At 30.9% G+C, this 21,428-nt stretch overlaps 2 protein-coding genes across 4 annotated transcripts; one reads left to right on the forward strand and one right to left on the reverse strand.

Annotated features, from left to right (window-relative positions):
- The first annotated feature begins 1,059 nt into the window (after positions 1–1,059).
- Positions 1,060–14,216, forward strand: LOC114881181 (protein toll). 2 transcript variants are annotated; one of them, XM_046285016.1, is made up of 5 exons: positions 1,060–1,322; positions 9,228–9,448; positions 10,099–11,093; positions 11,178–11,487; positions 11,585–14,216. In XM_046285016.1, the coding sequence occupies exons 2-5, from the start codon at positions 9,260–9,262 to the stop codon at positions 13,298–13,300; spliced, it is 3,210 nt and encodes a 1,069-aa protein (XP_046140972.1). In that variant the 5' UTR covers positions 1,060–1,322; positions 9,228–9,259; the 3' UTR covers positions 13,301–14,216. The 2 variants fall into 2 exon arrangements, with proteins under 2 accessions (XP_046140972.1, XP_046140973.1); XM_046285017.1 differs by having other exon boundaries at positions 9,231–9,448.
- A 682-nt stretch (positions 14,217–14,898) lies between these two features.
- LOC114881182 (cation-independent mannose-6-phosphate receptor) lies at positions 14,899–20,765 on the reverse strand. Of its 2 annotated transcripts, none has more exons than XM_029197883.2 (16): positions 20,470–20,765; positions 20,087–20,309; positions 19,849–20,003; positions 19,503–19,768; positions 19,266–19,416; positions 19,046–19,197; positions 18,858–18,973; positions 18,509–18,750; positions 18,197–18,400; positions 17,974–18,117; positions 17,718–17,891; positions 17,443–17,623; positions 17,294–17,364; positions 16,926–17,052; positions 16,651–16,799; positions 14,899–16,532 (listed from the first exon to the last, which is right to left on the reverse strand). In XM_029197883.2, exons 1-16 carry the CDS (start codon positions 20,527–20,529, stop codon positions 16,443–16,445), a joined length of 2,505 nt encoding a protein of 834 aa, XP_029053716.1. In that variant the 5' UTR covers positions 20,530–20,765; the 3' UTR covers positions 14,899–16,442. The 2 variants fall into 2 exon arrangements, with proteins under 2 accessions (XP_029053716.1, XP_029053719.1); XM_029197886.2 differs by having other exon boundaries at positions 20,087–20,306; positions 20,470–20,764.
- Between the last annotated feature and the right edge of the window lie 663 nt (positions 20,766–21,428).

The raw sequence follows: 21,428 nt of genomic DNA on the forward strand, positions 1-21,428 counted from the left end.
ACATCTGGGAAACCATACACGTAGCCCTTGCATATATAGGGTGTCACAAAATTTACCATTTTTATTTACGTACATGAAAACAATTTAATCTTTAATTAAATTTCATTCTATTGTGACTGATATGTTTCTTTTGAATGGGTCACTCGTGTTTATATTGATTATATCATCATCAGTATATATATAAACTCGTTTATGATGGAAGTATCTTAGCAACAAAAACATGTTATTGCAATTAGTTTTTTCGTTGTACTGAATTTCTAAGATTCAAATATTTTGTCGGTAATTCCACATTTTTTATGTGCCTCTGAAAAATTTTCCATATTTCGCAATGTATCATTAGTTCCTGACGATTACTCAGTGAGGCGTATAAACAAACAAAGTATGAAACCGATATGATTCTGAATGTATGAACTCACAATTGACGCGCATTGCGATATCACTAAAACGATGCAAGTAGAATTCAGCGTACTACTTGGTACATCAGCGTTAAATTATAATTATGTTAAATGAAGGTTCTATTTACTCAAAGAGAAGTATATCGATTGCATAAAGGAGTTTAAATGATGTCAAGATTTCAAAAATTATTATGCTATCTTCAAAGATTTTCATCAAATTAAAAACTATTCACTTCAATAAAACTATCTTCTGTCTTCTTATCACCAAGAAAAACGATATTTTTGTTCATTGATATACTTGAATTATTCTTACTTTTATCCTTTACTAATAATTAATTAAATCAACAATAAATTCTGTAAAATAATTAATTCTATACAATAATCAAACTATAAAGAACAATATTTTGGTTATCTTACAACTTATACAGTATTTGTTGATAACCGAATCAGTACCGAATCATAATAATATTGAACCATAACGTCAGATTCCTGGATTAATAACAAATTACCAATTAGAAATTTCGTTGCTCACGCAAATTTCAAAAAGGGCTTTCCCCTACCGCGTCGCGCATGCGCGCTTATCCAGCCCCCACCATTGGTCCACTCGGTGATCACGTGGTCAGTTCCGTGATTCCGAGTTCGAGCCATCGAGAGCTCGCAGGGAACCGTCAGTTTGCGTCGAACCGCTTACGTGGATGGTTTTTAAATAAATTTTAATTGGACTTTTTACATTTAAAATTCCTTTTCTGCTTCTCTAAAGTGTTGTGTCTCACGATCGAACGATTCTCGTGACAAGAAAGAACGCGTCTGTGAAACTGTGCACAGTGTGTTCGTTTAATTGAACGAGTATTGTTCGACGAGGAAGAAACAAAACAAACAACGACAACGGATGGTCGCGACGTGTGCTAATCATCTACGCTGAATCTGGTAAGTTAAATATTCAATTTCAAACTATTGATTATTATATTATATGTACATTGCAATGGAATGCATATAATTGTACAGAAAAGTATTACTTTTATACATACATATTTTAATTAATAGGATAAATGAAAATTTGTTGTCAAAATAAATATTATTATTTGTCATTTTAAAGATTGCATTATTGTTCGGTATGAAACAACTCATTTTTTTATTTCACTGTAAACGACGCGCTGTTTATGATTCCCGTGATGTGTTTTCCTGGAAATGGTTAAACTTATAGCCTACAATACTTGTAGGAATAGTTTCTTCCATACATTAATTTGTCGATTAAAATTCGTGTCTGAATTTCCCGGTATCTAACTACCTATCGATGATGTAACGACCAACTTAGGTATCGATAGATCAGCCACGTGTGATTTGAAGTTCAGTTTTTCAATTTTATAGTGAAGGAAGATTATGCGCGGCTGATGCGCGATGTCTGATACGATCTATTATTGTCGTATCATTGTAATTTTTACTAGGTATCAAAAAGAAGCGTATAAATATTACTAGTTAAAATATTCAGGCTATAACCATACAATAACTATTATGTACCTTTAATAAAATTTGTATTATTCTTATATTTAATAATTATTTATCTTATGACTTTTAATTTTTTGTTATTTTAAAATTAAAAATATAATTTTAAAAATAATAAAATGTTATTCATTATTTAATTATTTTGTTTATTATATCTTCCTCAATTATTCATGGTGATTAGTGTGATAATTATTATAATATTAATATACAGTAATATAATACTTATGCACTGTATAATAACACGTGTATACATATCATTAGACTAATATGTAGATCGTAATTATGGTAATTAAGATCAGATACACGTAGGAATATAATTCTTGCAGATGTATCTCTGCTTGTTTTCCATAAAATTGCAACATTTCACCATTCATCTAAGTTAGAGAACTTAATTCCTCGGTGTTTTTCCTCTACAAGTTGATAATTCTACAAAGCGAACTTATCATCCGTAACTTCTTCGAGGATGTTGAATTCTCGATGCAAGGTATAATTACATTCGCAACATGTCGGTATAAAAAAGTATAAATTGAGTAGGTGCAATTTGCAAAGGAAATTTTTACAATCCTGTTATATCGACGTTTAAAACATCCCACAAAATATCATATACAGGGAAACGCTTAGCTTTAAAAAAACATTTGCAACATTCAACACACATGTTCTTTTTTGATTCGTCATTTTTATAGTTTCCTTAAAAGCAGATTTATTCGTGTGCAGATTATCTGTGAAGAATTATTCGCATAATTAAAATGTTTATATCCGGAACTTACTCATTTATCAGAGATACATTTTTTACCAAAATATTTGTCTTGTGTTCCATCGTGTACATATTTATAAATATTTCATTATAATTTTAGTATGATTTGTAAAAGAAATTATAATGTAAATGCGCTTAAATAATATTTCATACATAATAAGACAAAGAAATATAGTAAATATATGCCAGAAACGCTATAATAATTATTATTATTTCTTATTAATTTGGTATAAGTTTTAATTTAAATAACATAAATTATTATGATTCATGGAATATGGAAATTATACTATATGATAAGCACCTATCTTTGTGAAAGGTAGAAATTTTTTATAGTATAGTTTGGGGAAACATTTAATTCTAGGAAGGAAAAATTTAATATTCATATTAATAATTAATGAGAATTCGCGTTTCACGTTCTTCACATACCTTAACATTTTTAAAGAATTGATACATATTTATATACCTGCAATTAGGAATTTTAAACAGGTAAATAATTGTTTATCATGGAAGAAAAATAATAATAAAGTCCATCTTTACGTGCAGAAGCGTTAATTGAATTTTAGTTCTTATAAAATTATTGCACCATTATCAATAACCGGAATTTCACTGATATCAACCTCTTAGAAGAAGTTTAAAATCTGTATGTAAAATCGTACGTTTTTTAAATCTGTACAACTTGTAATCAATCGAAAGATTCATTTGAAATAGCATATTATCTCTTTAAAGTGGATTATCGAATTCAGGTAGAATAAGTAGATAAAATTTGGATCGTATGTTACTCTCAGATTTGATAAAGGAGCATTTTGTTTATTTGGGACCAGAATAAATAGCCTTGATTATTATATAATGAGAAAAAGTTCTTAGACGTTTAAGATTATTATCAGATAATAATATTACATACGGGTCACTACTGGCCCACGTGTTAAGTAGTGTTTTATATAAAGAAAAATAAATCGAACTGCGCAAATTTTTGCTGATCAAAATGATAACAAGTCATCTGAAATGTTACTGATTTATAATATATGTATAGATATTAATACTTAATCAACCGGAAATCGATAAATCCTTCAGTCCGAACCCTTATCAATTGTAAGTTATTTTATAAATTTTTTGTTATTAATTAATCGAGATAATAAAGTCTAAATCGAAATCTTTCAAAATATACAAATCATACGTTAAAAGTAAAAAAAAAAAAAAAATTAGAGCTGCTAACAATTTGTAAAAATGTATTATTTTTGCTGAATAAAACCATCTGCTCTTAAAGTCTTGTTTGCTTCTCCTTATCGAGCGAAATAAATAATTGCTCTTCTTAGAATTTTTGAAAATTAATCCTTATGAGCTTACGAGATAATTAATTGAGGTGCAACGTCAAGTATGCAATACATCACGCATTAAATTCGCTGTTACACGCTTTGATAAATTATACTTCATGGTCAATTTAAAACCAGAGCAACAATTTTTTTAATTATTGTCGCATTTAGAAATAAATCATTCTTTTGATTACAGTCGTATCCACCAAGCACCATTCATTCCTTTTACACTTTGAATATTTATTCCGTTGATAAATAAATAAATATCTAAAATAATGAATGATTTGCATATTTATTTAACTCTCTACCGTGTAGGTACCATTTCTTGGTACACATCTTGGAAATGACACTCAAACGCGTCATGGCAAGGAACTTGTTAGTAAAATCCTGATCTTTTTGTTTTGTTTTGCACATACGTAAGCGAACAGGTTTCGCGAAGCAGAGTGCAAAAACAAAGAGAATGGCGAACGACCTTGGTCTTGCTAAATCGGTATTGTATCTCCCCATATGTACATTATCGATGAAAGTCTAGAGACTTTATTGGCGAGGAGAATACACGACCTTTGCGACACTGATTTAGCTCAAACTTTGCATAATTGACTTGACATTAAGGAAACTTTGGTCAGAAATTTCTATTTTATTTTGGAGAACCGCAGACCACGATTTTGATTATTCATGCTCCATCTGGATATTGATTCATTTACTTTGATTCTCTTCAGCCTCTTATTACGTTATATTCTAAAATAACTTTCAAAGGATATACAGATTTTGAAATTATAACTATATCTACCTACATTATGTATAAAACCAGAGGTGGGTACATAAGTATATCGACATTATTATAAAAATGAAAAAAATTGAAAATAAGATTACTCTAATAGATTTATAGAAAATAAAACGCAGTAGACTCTCATTATATTATCACCAACGGGACTGTAGGAGCGGAAAATTTGTCAAGCTTCCAAACTCTCATTTAAAAGGTGGAAGAGAAATAGAAATGTATCATTTTCATAAACTATGATAGTAAAGAGTAGCACTACTATTTTTTTTTATAGGTCAAATCACTCACTCCTGTAAGATCATCTTCACACTAATGACCTGATAGTCGATGTAACATTAAATTTTCACTTAACAATAAACAAATAAATACAATAAGCTTACTACAATAAACTTAGAAATCCAATTCTTTATTTTTTTTTTTATTGAAAGAAAAGAAGAAAAAAGAAAACTGTAAAATTATCTATAAATCATTAATTGATATAATCAATGGTATCTTTATTCAATAATTTGTCCAGAAAATCGTTTTTAATGCAATGGACGGTTCATATCAACGCAGACAGACTTTATAAATATAGACGATAAGACCCAATATAAACGAAGCCAAATTTTACGATTTAAGATTAATTTAATCTATTGACAAACAGAAAAGACGAATTAATTTATCATCCAAGTGCCTATGCAATATTTAGAAGATTATATAAATACGTTTGAATTTTCTGGGTTATTTAAATAAAATTACAAGATTAGTCTTATTAGTTCAGAGTTGTTCACCTCTAGTGTGAATCATATGTAAGTACAATGAAAAACTCAAAAGATACTGACTGTTTCTCCACAGGTATTATTTACTCTTGCCAACTTCTGCGTATTTTATTATCAAAATATGTAATTTCGTGGAAATCTTTTGTTTGATAGCATGTTCACTTGAACACAAAATTTCAATATAACTCAACCTTATTTATTACATCCTGAGTTTAAAATAATACCAATGTATATTATTCTACTTGCATGATATCAATTTACGACATTAATTCATGGATTTTTGCTGGATTTGGATGGAATTTGGATTAAATCGGTGTATTAAACTCCTAAGCCTGATAAGCATTCGTTTTTTTAAATTTCAAGGAAGTTAAAAATGTTTTACGATAAACAACTTTTGTAGATATTGAATTTTCGTCTTTTGTTAATGCTAGATACAGAATATATTAATGGAAATTAAAAAGTTTCTATTAAACCTCTATCAATAGACTACATATATTGTAAGAAGACTTATTGAAGATTTATTTCAAATAATTTATAGCTTTAATACAAATTTTTGATCAAGGAATGATATTTTTAATGCAGCCATGACTACTAAATTATATAATAAAATTATATCTATTTTCTTTGTGAGCAAATGATAATATATAATTAATAGAAACAAAGGTGGAAAATCATTTTATCAAGCACTATAATGATTCGGTAGTTTTGAACGAACTGTAATAGAACCCATCTAGGTATCTTTACCAAAGATAATTCTGTTTTGCAATTACAAACATTGCTCGCTCGTTGTGAATGATGTACACTAGAGTTAAACACTGTGCGCTTACTCTATCTAATCGCATTATATAAGATGTTAATATGTACATCAAAGAGAAGATTACAGTTCTTTTGATTGAGAGGTCACGGTTACGTACATCTTACCTGATTAGAACATATTGCGAATCATGGTTTGTATATGAAAAATAATCAAATGAATAACGTGAATTTGAAAGAAATAATGTTTGTTTAACACGATACGCGACGCATAATCATAATCCATGATATTTATTGGAATACGGAATGTTATTATAATTAGGCAAAGTACAATACGTAGCCTTTGTTTTAATTTTCCCGTAATTAAAGAACGTGTTAAAAGATTTAAGTTTCTGTAATTTCCTAGTTATTTGTTTTCCTAATTTTTAACTTTCCGCTACCTAATATTTTAATTTCACAAATTTTCTAATTTGGTAGTTTCTTAATTGTCTGATATTCGAAGTCGTTAATTTCCTAATTTTTCGTTTTGCCAATTTTCTAGTTTATCAATTTCCTAATTTTCGAATTTCCCAATTTGGCAGTTTCCTAATTACCTAATTTTCCAATTGCCTACATTTTTAATTTTCTAAATTCCCAACTCCAGACACATAATCTCCAATCTTATTTTTTATAACAACAACATGCAATTGTTGAAACAATCCAGATTTGTTACTTACGCGAACTTGCACTACTATCTTCAATATTATGAAACATCGGTATCAATATAGTTCGCCTTAATCACAGAGGAAAATCACGAAACCAATCATTGACCATCTTCTTGTCCTTAACTATGAACAAAAAATATCGTATACAACAAGACTTTTAAAGAATGTTTATCAGGATAGTTGACACTTGCAAAACTGGGTCATTAAAAAAATCGAAACACTTATGTTTCATAACCGTGACGTTCAAAAGCATGTAGAATTTTATCTAATACTTTGAAATGTACTGACCTATTCCTATGTGGTCGAACGTGGTCTAATTAACAGTACACAGATAATCATAATGTAATTCAGTCTGGGACATCGTTGTTTTATATTTTTATTATAATTTCACTTGTAAAAAACAATAATTATGGATCATCTTATAGAGTCATTGCAAAGATACAAAACGCAAATGCAGATACGAAATGACACCTTTACTTATTTGATTTCTATCAATAATTTTCGCTTTTCAGCAATCTAATTAAGAACTTATTCAGTGTTATTTCATAGTGCTAGTAATCACAAATTTTATTTCCAATATGATAAATAAACTCCGGACATTTATACATTCATAATACACTGGAATATGTACATAAAAGATATGCAACAGACATAGTATATGAAAAGAAAAGAGTGAATTAAGTAGAATGCATATAAATTGAAAACTTGAAAACATCCTAAAATATTTGCCTATTTTCTAACAATTTTTTATCTATAAAACCAGGAAGATCTATGTTAGGCTTTCCTTTGGCGTTTTACCGCGGTTCTTCAAAGATCTAACGCGAATCAAGTAACCATTGCGTCGTTGCAGCGAAGTGTACAACGTACATGTGTATTAAGACCAGTATGTGCATTACGCATTTTGTAATGAGTACGTAGAAAGAGGCGTGCCCCGTTTAGAGAAAACTTGTATACAGGTCGTTAGCCCGGATCTACGTTACGCGATGGATCTGAAACGTGACAGGCATGTTCTGTCGACATTCTTTCTTCTTGAACGAAGCCCAAGACGGTTTTTTCTTTCTCTTCGTTCACAGGAGCATGGTTACGGAGACAGACGTTCATTGTAAAATTTTTTGACGTTAATCTTGTCCTCTGATCCAATGACAAATATGATAGTAATACTATGATCTAATATACTGTTGGTTATAAATAATTCAAATAGTAATGAAACCTGATAGATTGAAAATTTAATTGTTAGATAAATGAAAAATTTCATTTGCAATTATATAAAATGAATAGGATGAAGATTTCTGGGGCCCGGGGCTATCAAACCTTCGAAGAGACCCCCTTGGAAAAATTGAAATTTATTGTAAATAAAATGATACAAAAAATTATATAAAAAGATTTTCATGTAATATTCTTTGACACAGTAAATGAAAGACTTGTAAATAAGTCCAGTAAGTCAAGAAATCCTAAGTCCCTTAGACCTCCCCTTAATTTGTCACTGAGTAAGCAGTCATTGAAATGATTGATTTCAAAATTTCGAAAATGTTTTAAATTAATTTTCTTTAAAAGTTCAAATTGAAATTCATCAAATTTCATATAAACATTCGTTCTCAAACGCTCCATCGTAAGATATAGTATAAACAGGAAAAGAGTTTATCAATGTCAGTATGCTTTGCGATGCGAAACATGGTGTTCTTATCATCACACGAGGAAGTTATCACAATTATCTGATCCGTCGTACCGCTATTTCCGATTTTACTTCTCTACCAAGTTCGTCAATTCATCACGAAATGATCAGATCACTCTTCTTTTTCCTTTTCATTATTTAACATTACTCACATTAAGTACACGCATTATAATGTAATTAACGCGTTAATTACTGCAGTGATAACGTTGCAATAGCAATAACGCAAATTAAATTGTTCAATTAACAACTTACAAAATTAAAGTAATATTAATTTTAGATAAAGTAATCTTAGAATTTCCTTCAATTTTTTTTATAGTTATAATAATTAAATTTGTGATGCTGATCAATAGTGATTAAAAATATTCAAAATTAATTTTTCAATATAATGCTTCAATTTATTATTTTATCCTTCTCATTTCTATGCAGTGGCAAAGATCTTCGAAAATGTAGAATCACCTTCTTCCATAGTTTCCTGTCTTTTTTTCAACCTTATAATACATTAAAACTGTACGTAGAATAAATTCCACAAATAAATAACTTTGATTAAAGCGTGAAGAACTTGGTCAATAACATATTACATATAATTTTCTGTTGCAGCAGATATCAAGCGTACACGAGGCACAAACAAAATGATCGGGTCATGTTGGATCATCATCTCGGTCATCCTCGCTACGTGCAACGCTTTCGATATTCTTCAGTGCTCACCGGAATGGGGATGTAATTGCCACAATAGTTACGAAGGCGATGTTCAACTGTACTGTCCGACAGACGAGGACTCGGCCTTCATCGTGAATGTCCAACCGCACGAATATATTCAGGTGAGCATCCGTGACTCACTGATGCTTTTAAAAGAGTATCCACGACGGTAGGATACGTAAAACTAACCGATGGAATGTAACTGTACATTGTAGTTTCGTACAAAACACGTGCTTTCGTGAGCTTCATGTTAATCACCGTTTCCACGGTGTTCTCTGAGGAATACATTACAGTAATATGGTTTTGGAATATTTCAATTATTCAGTCGAAATAATTAAGTTTTTCTTGTTCATTCTTCGGTAAATGGAGATGTTCTGTACAGAGTATATACTTGTTTTTAGTTCTTTGCTTTATTATTTTATACTCCACTCCTCAATCTGAAAATTCATTTGTATTTCTTCTAAAAATGTTCAAATAGAATATCATTCAAGTTCTTCTGTGGTTGTACGCTTCGCTCCTGAATTTTCATCGGTATTCAGAATCGAGACTTTCACTTTCCATTACGAAACGCTCTCACAATTCAAGTAGAAAAATGTTCCGTGATAATTAATAGAAAGAACATCAATTGTTCGCATAACAACTTTGACAAATTCATGATAAACATTCTAAAATTTACATTTATGGTAGCTTAGATTATCCTAAGCATCAGAATCAAAAATAAATGATATCGATAATAAATAATTATCCTAAAAATAAAATTTCATTTGTACAGATTCAGTGTCAAAACTATCCACAATGGACCGACTTTCGTCTGTTCAACCTGTTCCCCAAAGACGACATGAGGGCTGTGTACATCCGGATGTGCGGTCTCCCAACGAACTCGAGCCTAGGTGAAATCGCGAGCAGATTCGGCACAGAGAACGTCGACAAGCTACTGTTCCAATCGTTCGGGAATTTGAGCGGCAATCTAACCAGAAGACACCTGACAGGTTTCCCAAAATTGCAACGATTGATCCTCTCCAGCAATGGCCTAACGAATCTCAGCAGCGATGTGTTCGTGGATGTACCTCACCTAATTTGGCTCGACTTGCGAGAAAACAACGTCTATCTATCCCCAGGGATCTTCAATAACACACCGGAACTCGAAGTGCTCGAACTGGGTAACAACATGATCAGTCAAATCGAGCCAGGTATATTCGACCCTCTGACGAATCTTAAATTATTGAACTTATGGTTGAACAAGTTCAAGGAAGTTAAACCAGACACGTTTGACAAACTCGTCTCTTTGACCTCTCTGGATCTAAATTCGAACGAGTTGACTACCTTACCGGAGAATGTTTTCGCGAAATTGGAAAATCTGGAAGTGTTGAGTTTGTACAATAACAACTTCACCTCCTTGCCAGAGGATCTGCTAAGGAACAATGTTAAATTGAAGAATATCAATCTGTCTAATAACAAAAGGAACATGACACTGCCGAGAAGGTTCTTCGCAAATTTGACCCAGCTTGAAGTGCTGAAATTGAAACGAAGCGGATTGATCGCCATGCCTGAAGACTTGTTTTGGGGTTCTACGTCTCTGAAGAATATCAGTCTGGAAAATAATTATCTGGAGACTTTGCCTAAACGCATCTTTGAAGGATTGAATCGTTTGTTGGAACTAGATCTTGGTACTAATAAATTGATGTCCTTGCCAGATGAGATTTTTTCATATACAACTAGTTTGGTCTATTTGAATTTGGAAAAGAACCATCTTACTTCCATATCCGCGTAAGTGTTATTTTTATTCTAATATTTTTATTCGATTTTGATCAAATATTATAATTTCAATTCTTCTTATGGTACCAATTACAGGAATCTGTTTAACAATTTAAAATCACTGAGGATTTTAAATATGGAACAAAATCAATTGGAAACAATTGAAGATAGGAGTTTTATTTCTTTGGCGAATCTACGAATTGCGAGATTCTCGAAGAATCAACTTAAATTGGCATCCTCTTTCGTAGACGAGTATGGAAGGAAATCATATTTCTATGATTGCAAATCTCTTGAGGAATTACATTTGGCCCATAACAATATTTCCGAGATATTTGCCGACTGGACTATAAACGGTGTAGAGTTGCGTCTATTGAATCTCAGCTATAATCAGATACCTTACATATTGGTAAGTTGCTACAAAAATATATTACTTTACCGATAAACTTTTTATCTCTCTTGTTGTATCTTATTTATTTTATTGGTAACCTTTTGTATGATTTCAGGCCACGGATTTACAATTTATATCCAACGACCTCAAAGTGGATCTGACCCACAACAAAATACAAGATATTTATCTAGGCGACGCAGAAGAATTGGCAAAATATCAAACAAGTTCACGTGATGTGATAATATATGTCCAAAATAATCCCATAGTTTGCGGTTGTGCTTTGTACGACTTCCTTCGTTACCTAGAAGGAAAAATGCATAAGAACGTTCAAAATTACATCCATATAATACCAGGAAACTTGACCTGTCACGGTCCAGACTACATAAACGATACAGCTGTGGACCAGTTACACTCAGAATCCTTCATCTGTCCAAAACCTGAACCATGTCCAGAAGGGTGCTCTTGTTGGATAAGACAAAGCGATAATGCATTTCTAATAGACTGTTCCTACAAGAATTTGACGAGCATACCAGAAAACATTAAGACCATTCCTAATTACAGACTGGAATTGAATTTCATGGGAAATAAATTAACTAAAATGCCATCTTTAACTGAACTTGGTTTGAACAATGTGTCAACATCCAAGTTACTTCTAGCCAACAATAATCTGAAGGATCTATCTGTCGATGAATTGCCATCGAACATTGAAGTATTAGAATTGCACAATAACAATTTCAACAGATTAGGATCAGACGTTTTGAAATTCCTGAGCAATTCCACAATGCTAAAGAAACTTACATTGCATGGAAACCCATGGACATGTGACTGCGATGCGAAAGATTTTCTGAACTTCATTCAAACCAGAGTCAGAGTGATGATTCCTCATTTATCATCCATCGTATGCCAAGATATCAATGTTCCAATGTTAAAGATGACCGTGACAGATTTGTGTCCAACTGACACTATGATGATTGTGGGAGCAAGTCTTTCCATAGCTATCGTTGGATTGATCATCGGTACTTTGATAGCACTGTACTACAGGTACCAGCGTGAAATCAAGGTATGGTTGTACGCTCACGAATGGTGCTTATGGCTGGTAACCGAGGATGAACTGGACAGGGATAAGCTGTACGACGCGTTCATCAGTTATTCGCACAAAGATGAAGACTTTGTTGTAAACGAGCTGGTGCAGACACTGGAAAGTGGTCCCAGACCATTCAAACTGTGCCTGCACTTTCGTGACTGGCTAGCCGGAGAATACATACCTACTCAAATCGCAAGATCCGTTGAGGATTCCAGAAGAACTATAGTGGTTTTGTCGTCCAATTTTATAGAAAGCGTTTGGGGACGAATGGAATTCAAAGCAGCGCACTGTCAAGCACTGAGCGAAGGCAGAGCAAGAGTGATTTTGGTCCTGTACGGTGAAATAGGTCCCACTGATAATTTGGATCCTGAACTTAAGGCATACTTGAATATGAATACATACGTGAAATGGGGTGACCCTTGGTTCTGGGATAAATTAAGATACGCTTTACCTCATCCACCGGAATTGACCAAAAATACAATCAAGAGGAAAATATTTGAGAGACATCAGCCTTGTATTCAAATTAGCGGTGAAAAGAAAGATCTCATTTATCCCATTAATACTCCTGAAGCACTCACTACACCACCCGCGGACTCTCTTAAAGTATTTATTTGTAATGAGAAGAATGAAGATAAAAAGGATCCTGAAAAGATATCTCCGGTGAATAGTAACGCTAAACTCATAATCACGTCTGATGACATAACGAAACATAATTTTATGAACAAGATTCAGTGTACCACTGTATGACCATAGTTTTATGGAGTTTTTTTTTTTTAAATTGAACTTACTGGAAAAAAATCTCTTCCTTCATATGAATGAATAATTTCAGGATGTGTGGTACAACCGAAAATAAAAGACATTTTTTCGTTTTAAGCCTTGTTAATAGACACTCGTAATATTTACATTTCGTTTTCATTCGTATATTTATGATATTTATGATCGCGTTATGTTTTTCGCGCTGATTATACCGTATCAAATGCATACGTATCCAACAGATTTTCAAACTCAATTTTCTAACAAACAAGATTCAATTTTTAGTTCATTTTCCTATATAGAATCATTCCCTGTCAGATTGTACCGCATATCCTGCCACATTCTGTATAAATGATGTATATGTATAGTGCAATGTCTGGGATTCAATATTACATTCATTTTATACAGATAGCTAGCATATATGTATATTTAATTAGCTTTTAAACATGTCATTTAATACTAATATTGTTTAAGTGTAAGGACAAATTACACGTAAGGACTGAATACATTTAGTTTTAAAAGAAAGCTAGCTTCCTGTAAATAAGTATTTTTATAATTTTGTATGGTTCGTAAATAGCAGTTAGATATGTATGCGATTATTGTTGAAACCATCAACAATAGAAATAGAATTCGTGTCGCCTTAAATATGTACAGCAATAAATATGGTAGGTTTTTCCGCGGAAAATGATGATGTCCCAGATCTTGTCGAAAGTTTTCCCGGGCTCCCTACTGCCATCCTTCCCCTTAGATAGCCCGGGAAAGAATGATGATGAAGGGGAGAAGGCCCCATATATATAGGCCTGTGGCGGACCGCCACTCGCGTATAAACGTTAACGCGGGAAAATTTAAATTCGCTTTGTTATTCGTACTTTTCAGTTATATACTAAATTTCATAATATTTAATAATTAAAAATTATATCATTTTGCTTTCAAATCACTTTTAATACTAATATCGTCAAAATTCACATTTTAAAAATTCCTGCTTCTCGTATATCATCATTTTCTCCAGGAAAACTTATTTTACTCGATACTGTATAGAATCGTGTGATGAACAATATCTGAAATAATATTAAATAATTCAATTATAGCATACATATACAGTACGAAACGTAACTATATTTTCATACTGTACTTCAATCAATATCATTATTTAATTTTAATTTTCGATGTAAGCATACTATAAACTTACAGGATTTATATTGTACATAGATGTATTATGTTGCTACACAATCATGTTTATTGCTCAATTTTATGAGCCTGGATAATTATTTTGTTATCTAATCTTATAAACGAAACGTAAATTATTCGTAAATAATTAAATAATAGAATTCACCAAAAATAACGACTGCAACAATAAATAAAGAATCTCTTTATAAAACGTGAATTTTATATTTAGCATTTGTTTATTCCTTTGTGTCTGTGTTGAGACTACTCCTTTATGAAATTAATAATCCTGACTCAGACTAATAAGGTTTCATTAAATTGCACCAAAATAAAATATAGAAATAATAGAAGTAAAAATAAATGTACTGAATCTTATTATTATACTATTGATAATTATTTTATATAAGGAAAGGGGTAAAATATAACAGTTATCAGTGCAAATGTTATTTACAGATACATCATTATTTAAAAATCTTGATCTGTTTTATACACACATTAAGTATCCCCTTATAAATACATGTATGCATAATTGCAAAGATACAACGAGCACACAACCCGTAATTAAGAAATATTTTATAAATAGAACAGATACAAAGCTATTTACTCCCAAACTATAACAAGATATTTTGACTAGTACAGAAATTTTGAATCGCAATTTGGACAATTTCATCTATGATAAAAAAAATTAAATAACTGAAGTTTCTGTAGAATTAGGTTGGTACTGTTTCTCTATTATCGTATATTATATTGCTTTGTTTATATTGCATTTTACATACATTATAAATTGTAAAAAATTTAAATGTAAAATGGTCTGTTTTACATGAAGTACTTAAGAAATAATAAGAATATACAATATTTCGTTAAATCAGTGTTTGAAATCTTTAATAATTGTAACAAAAATGATGAAACAATTTAAATACTTATTATCACATAACAAGAAACTGCAAACATGAAATAAAATTTTTCATTTAACAAATAAAAATATACTGGAATGTCTACCAAATGTATTAAAATCTATACTCTTCTTTGCTATTTGCATTGATACATATAAAAAAAAAAATGCAATTAATAATCTACATACACTATCAAAGAAAAGTTAACAACGTCAAGCTTGAAAAATAAAGTTACTCATCAGTTGCATAAAAATTAGTTTCTTTGATAATATGATTCTTAAGCAATTTGTAAACTGTGATATTAAAATATTTAGAATTTGACTGCAAATTCCATTCCTTGAATAAGTAAAATAAAATTTATTAATAATTGTCCATCAGCGCAGTAAACCTAATCATTTCTACGGTTCTAAACAAGATTAGGGATAATTTCACGACAAATTAACCAGTCTTGCTGTTGAATTTTTTTTATATCACGTTCTCTTAATTAGTATCACGGTACAAATAAATAAAAAATTGATACTGAAAATCATCCGTTCGAACATTTACTACGACTTCACTAACTATAATTTTTGAATGAGTTTAAAAATAAAAAATAATATATTCTGTAACAATATATCGGGATTAATTAAAAAAAAAGTATAATAGAAGAGAAATTATTTCTTACGAATTTGTAAGAATGCTAATTCAGAAAATAAGTGAATTTAAAAAAGAAAATATATATTATGCACCTTTTTTTAACCATACTATTCAATTGTCATTCTGAAAATTCTTCTAAACAATTAAAGTAATAATATGGTCTTTAGTTACTAGAAAGCCTCTTATTATGCTGTTTCTTTACCGTTTCAGACATATTGTTGAGTCACAGGAAAAGAAACATTTGATACAAAAATATTAAACGATCTTACCACATAGTACCATATAATACATATAAATATTCCAACATTTTATGCAGCGTAACTACTATAACAAATTTCAAAATGAATGTCAGTCTATAGCAGCAAGCTAAACGAAGAGATATTTCACGACAGCATAACTCATTTTCTGCTTTTGTAAATGTTACTTACTTCATTTGAAACTTACTACGCGTTCAGCATATCGTCATCACTATCCGTTTGACACTGTGTGGGGTCAACATCAAGCAGAAGACGAGCTTCTTCCGTTGTATCGACCTGAAACAAACAATATGCATAAATTATTACTTAGTTAATTCAATATCCACTGCTACTTAAATATACAGATTTTTGTAACAGAAGTTTTGTTAACAAATAAAAAGATTAAGAAACATACCCTACAATACTGAACACGGCCACTGCCTCTTCTCGAGGAAAAGGGATTGAAACAAGAACGGAAACAAGCTCTTTTATCAGGATCTCTAAAATAAAGAAATGCTGCTACCAAGACGATAACGCTTAACACGATACCTGCCACTGTACCAGCTGAAACAAGTAACACATCTGCTAAAAAATAACTTTCAGTGGATTAGTCTATGAACCTAAGATAATGTTTCTATAAAATGATAAAATCTGACTTCTTAGAAGGTTGAATGGTAGTCTTATACTTACTATGACTAGCAGAAAAGTCTTGCACGATTTCATGTACATTTGTAGAAGCAGTAGGCTGCTGAGAGTTTGACTGACAAGTGCAAGTAACATTAGTATGCCATTCGAATTCTGCGTTGCACTGCGATTCCTATATTTATGAACAATACAAATAAAAAATATAAGTCTTCCCCTCTAAATCGTTTTGTAATTAAAAACGAACTATAAAATTAATTTGAAGAATGTTATCCAATAAACGTGAGGTTAATGACAAAAATATGAAAAGAACTAAAAAATGAGAAACCATATCAGCAAACATACCACCTTCAAATCTTATACATAATATATGCTTAATTAATTATTCCATTAAAATAAAACTGACGTTTGCTTACCCATAGTAATTTTGGTTCGCCAATTCCTATAGATTCATTGCATATAAATCGCACGTCAGATGTATAGGAACCTAATTTAAAAGAAAACAATTTATAACCTACATAAAAAACTCTTTAGAAGGACGATATCATATATATATACTACTTACTATTTACATTACATTTGCCACCATTAGAATAGTGCAATTTTATAATATTCCTACCATAATCAAAAATTACATTTGTTAGTGATCCATAACCATTGTTTCCTTGACAAATGGCAGAATTATTACAGAGCTTTATTCCTCCGCATATACATATACTATATGTTTTTCCTTGTTTATTCTTTACCTGTAATTTTATTAAAATATTACTAAGTGTATTGAAAATAATGTAGGTTTTATTAATGTAAAAACTATATGTTATTATTAAAACTTGAACTTACATAATATACCGGTTGATTTTTATGTAACAAAGACAGATTACATTCATGCGAAAGTAACTGATCTTTTATGATACAAGGAGGAGTCCAATTTCCCATTACAGCTCCGCATGTAATACTTGTTTTCCACTCAAACATATAAGTACAGTCTTTGTATCCTTTGAATTCTGGAGATCCCTTAAAGAATCAACCGTAAAATAATTACATAATTATAAAATTTCCTCGTGAAATTGCAGTCAAAGTTATGTATACATATTACCTTATCGTTAGAACGGCATGGAAATGTGAAATTCGTAGAAATTAATTTGTTTAAATTTTCCGGGCAAGGTGACCCACCTATGTATCGCAACACTGTTTCATGATCACTATTTATTATAGGACTTTCTTTTGGGAATCCTAAACTCTGTTAATAAATATTGCATGGTTATTAATTATTTTATTTTTATCTTAAAAATGAACATGTAATTACAACTTCTACTTACGACTTCGTTTACATACTCATTAGTTGGACTTATTGAAGCTTTGCAACCTGCACTGCCGTGTGCACATGTTAAACCTGGTACCGGGACCAACGGTCTACATATATTTATATGAAACTCAGTTTTATTCACTTTTACGACATAATTATTAGTAGACCTTATCAATGAACTTAAATTTATCTCATCATCATCCGTAGCACACTTTATCTATGAAATCAAAACATTTTTTTTGATGTATTTCACCATTAAAGTAACACGTTAAAGTAATAAGTTAATCATCATAAAATAAAGACTGTATTCAATTAATTCTCTAACCCTTTTTTCGCAAACTAAATTAGTGTTCCAATGTATAATTAACTGACACGAATTTTGTTCCATTACAAGTGGTTCATTTGGAGATCCTTCTGCTCCACATAAAAATGCAATAACTGTGTAACGACGTTGCCCATTTTCGCAAAGATCACCATTTGTGTAATTTAGATAAGGTCCACCTTCTTCCCACATAAGATTTGTATTTGCTCTTCCCATAGATGTACTATTTTTAGTGAGACAAGCTCCTACATTTAAAACCAAAAATAACTATAACACAACTTTGCACATAACAAATAAAAACAAATTATTAATAAAGAAATTAAATGGTACGATTAAAAATATTTTAAATAACCTGTTCCAGATACACAGCTTGAATTCTTAGGTGATTTACATACTCCAAATTGATACTTTATTCCGTTCTGTGCATTAATATAAGAGTCATTATTCATCAGGGGTCGTAAATCGTACCTAAAATATATTATTCCCTACACATTTTCTCAATATAACACATACGTTTAGAATAATCTGAACTAATCTTACGTAAAATTTGTAAGAGGATTATTCACTGTACATTTGCCAGCAGTTATTGCACTATGGTTGCGCAAAGATTCTACACTGCAGGCTGCTGCAGTTTTCCATATTAATTGGTAATGACATTCTTCATTCCCTCCAACATATTCTGGTATTGTCTCCTAACAAATATTTAAAAAAAAAGATTTGAAAGTTGAATACTGGGTATGATTTGATTTGCAAAATTTACCATAGCTTCAAAGTCACATATAAAAGAAATAGTAGTCTTAATATGTGGTTCTGTAATGTTCATTTTACACATATCTCCCTCCTGATATACAAGTTTTAATTTTCCATCCTCTAAAAATGGTGAATGTTGCACCTCACCCAAATTCACGTATCTACAAATAAATGTTTGTTAATATAATATAAATTTAGAACTGTCATTTAAAAAAAAGATTCTAGTTTAAAATAGAAACATATATACTTAGATTTTGAGGCATCTTGTAAACAAGCTCCCGAATGCATTTGACATAGAGCATTGTACTCAAATATCACAGAATGGCATACATTTAATATAATTTTTGGAGATGTTTTATTACCCATATGAATAACATAATTTTGTGAATATCTTGTTAAAGGAGATAAATCATAATGCAATCCATTATCTGTTACTGTACAGCTTTGTGTAATTCTAGGTCCACAAGCAAGAGCAGTTTTCCATACCATATATAAATTACATTGGGTCAATGTCTAAAATTTCAATAATGAAATGTCATTTAAAATATGATGAATTATAAACAGAAGTTATTTATAAAATTATCGGTACTTACATGATAAAATAACTCAGGGAAAGAATTGTTTCCAGCTTCATAATCACATTTCATAACAATATTTACATTATATTTAGTTTCAGATGTACAATCATCTCCACTAAATACAAACATTATTCTACCATTTTCTATATCTACTTTTGGAGGCATCTTCCCTGTAATATTAAGATAAGATTACCTGAATAAAAAATAACAATAATTTTAACATTTCAAAGAGGATATAAGAAAATATTAGAACCTATCCCTTTCTCTTCATTATTTCTTGTCAAACAAATACTGTATCCATACTTTCCATTGCATTTTTGTTTTAATGAAGTACATAGTTGTAATCGTATAGTTTCATTCAAATATTCATAATGTAAAATAACATCTTTTTCAGGATTTGAAAGACTTGTCAAGTTGTAGGAAAAAGTCCTTAGAACTGGTTCAAGAATTATACAAAAATTATCAGGTGTGCTCTGCTAAAAAGAAAAGGATTGTAATTATAATACAGTATGAAATTTAATAATTCATTTTCAGATATCTGAAATTTAGATTTAACTGTTAAATATATTATATTAACAAGTTATTAATCTAAAAAATATGAATACACAACATTAAAGAAGTAAATTCAATACACACAGCAAAAACAGCAGCAGTTGCAAAACAGTAAAAGAATAATAGAATGTTTAACTTGTACATGTTCTTCCTTTGTTCAATAACAAATTAATCACATTGTAAATATTTAACGCGATAACATACATAACAATATCGTTTGTTGGTGAAAGTTGCAAAATGTGAACGATTATTTTTAAAGATAAATACAGATAAAAGTTCAAAATCGGTTTAGCTGGGTGGTTATGAAAATATTATAATAATATTCGGTATAGGTTAAAACCGTGCTTCGAAACTGAATAGCTACGCCACCTGGCGAATGCTAGGGGGTAGACACAGGTAATGCAGCGAGGTGGCATTACCAAGGTTGCGTGTCCGTTAAACAAAGAATTTTTATCAATTTAATTGCCTCGTTTTGTAGAGCATTAGAAACCATTCAATGTTTATTATAACCATTTTTTTATATCTATGATAATTTTAAAGATATACAGGGAAATATGGAAATAGCTATCTACCTTCAGGGGATGTTTTCACCCTGAAGAACTGAAATTGGGCCAAAAACAAAAATTGCGCTATATTTCTCTTGAGGTCCCCTACAAACCTGCAAAGTTTAAAAAAAATCGGAATTTTCGAGTTACCAAACTTCCTTTGTAAGAACCTATGGACGGAGTCCTCGGCGCGGGGGTTGTCAAATTTGTGGCAAGGGGGGCTGTCTCTTTTTAGATTGGCTCTTTCCGCCGCATTCTCGATGATTCCAGATAGACCACATATTCTATACGCACTAACACATGTTTTTTTAACGAGACAAATCGGGAGATATACGCTATAAGATGTAAAAGGTTTCGTCCCGATTGGTCCATCCGTCTCGGAATAATCGGTGAACATACGCCGAACGTACATGAAATAGTACGTTTTTTTGCAATAAAAATCGTTCGGAATGAACAAATGAAAAATTTTTTTTTAACTGCACGGTTGGACTTTACCAA

Source organism: Osmia bicornis, chromosome 3, assembly GCF_907164935.1.
Source record: "Osmia bicornis bicornis chromosome 3, iOsmBic2.1, whole genome shotgun sequence".
Taxonomy (NCBI): domain Eukaryota; kingdom Metazoa; phylum Arthropoda; class Insecta; order Hymenoptera; family Megachilidae; genus Osmia; species Osmia bicornis.

What these genes read in the sequence shown, in the direction of transcription:
- LOC114881181 (XM_046285016.1), top strand. Translation starts at nt 9,260, where the DNA reads ATGATCGGGTCATGTTGGATCATCATCTCGGTCATCCTCGCTACGTGC. An exon ending in AACCGCACGAATATATTCAG is followed by an intron (nt 9,449 to 10,098) that starts GTGAGCATCCGT and finishes TCATTTGTACAG; the next exon opens with ATTCAGTGTCAAAACTATCC. An exon ending in ATCAGATACCTTACATATTG is followed by an intron (nt 11,488 to 11,584) that starts GTAAGTTGCTAC and finishes GTATGATTTCAG; the next exon opens with GCCACGGATTTACAATTTAT.
- LOC114881182 (XM_029197883.2), bottom strand. Translation starts at nt 20,529, where the DNA reads ATGTACAAGTTAAACATTCTATTATTCTTTTACTGTTTTGCAACTGCT. An exon ending in TAATGAAGAGAAAGGGATAG is followed by an intron (nt 20,004 to 20,086) that starts GTTCTAATATTT and finishes TTAATATTACAG; the next exon opens with GGAAGATGCCTCCAAAAGTA. An exon ending in TCCCTGAGTTATTTTATCAT is followed by an intron (nt 19,769 to 19,848) that starts GTAAGTACCGAT and finishes TTGAAATTTTAG; the next exon opens with ACATTGACCCAATGTAATTT.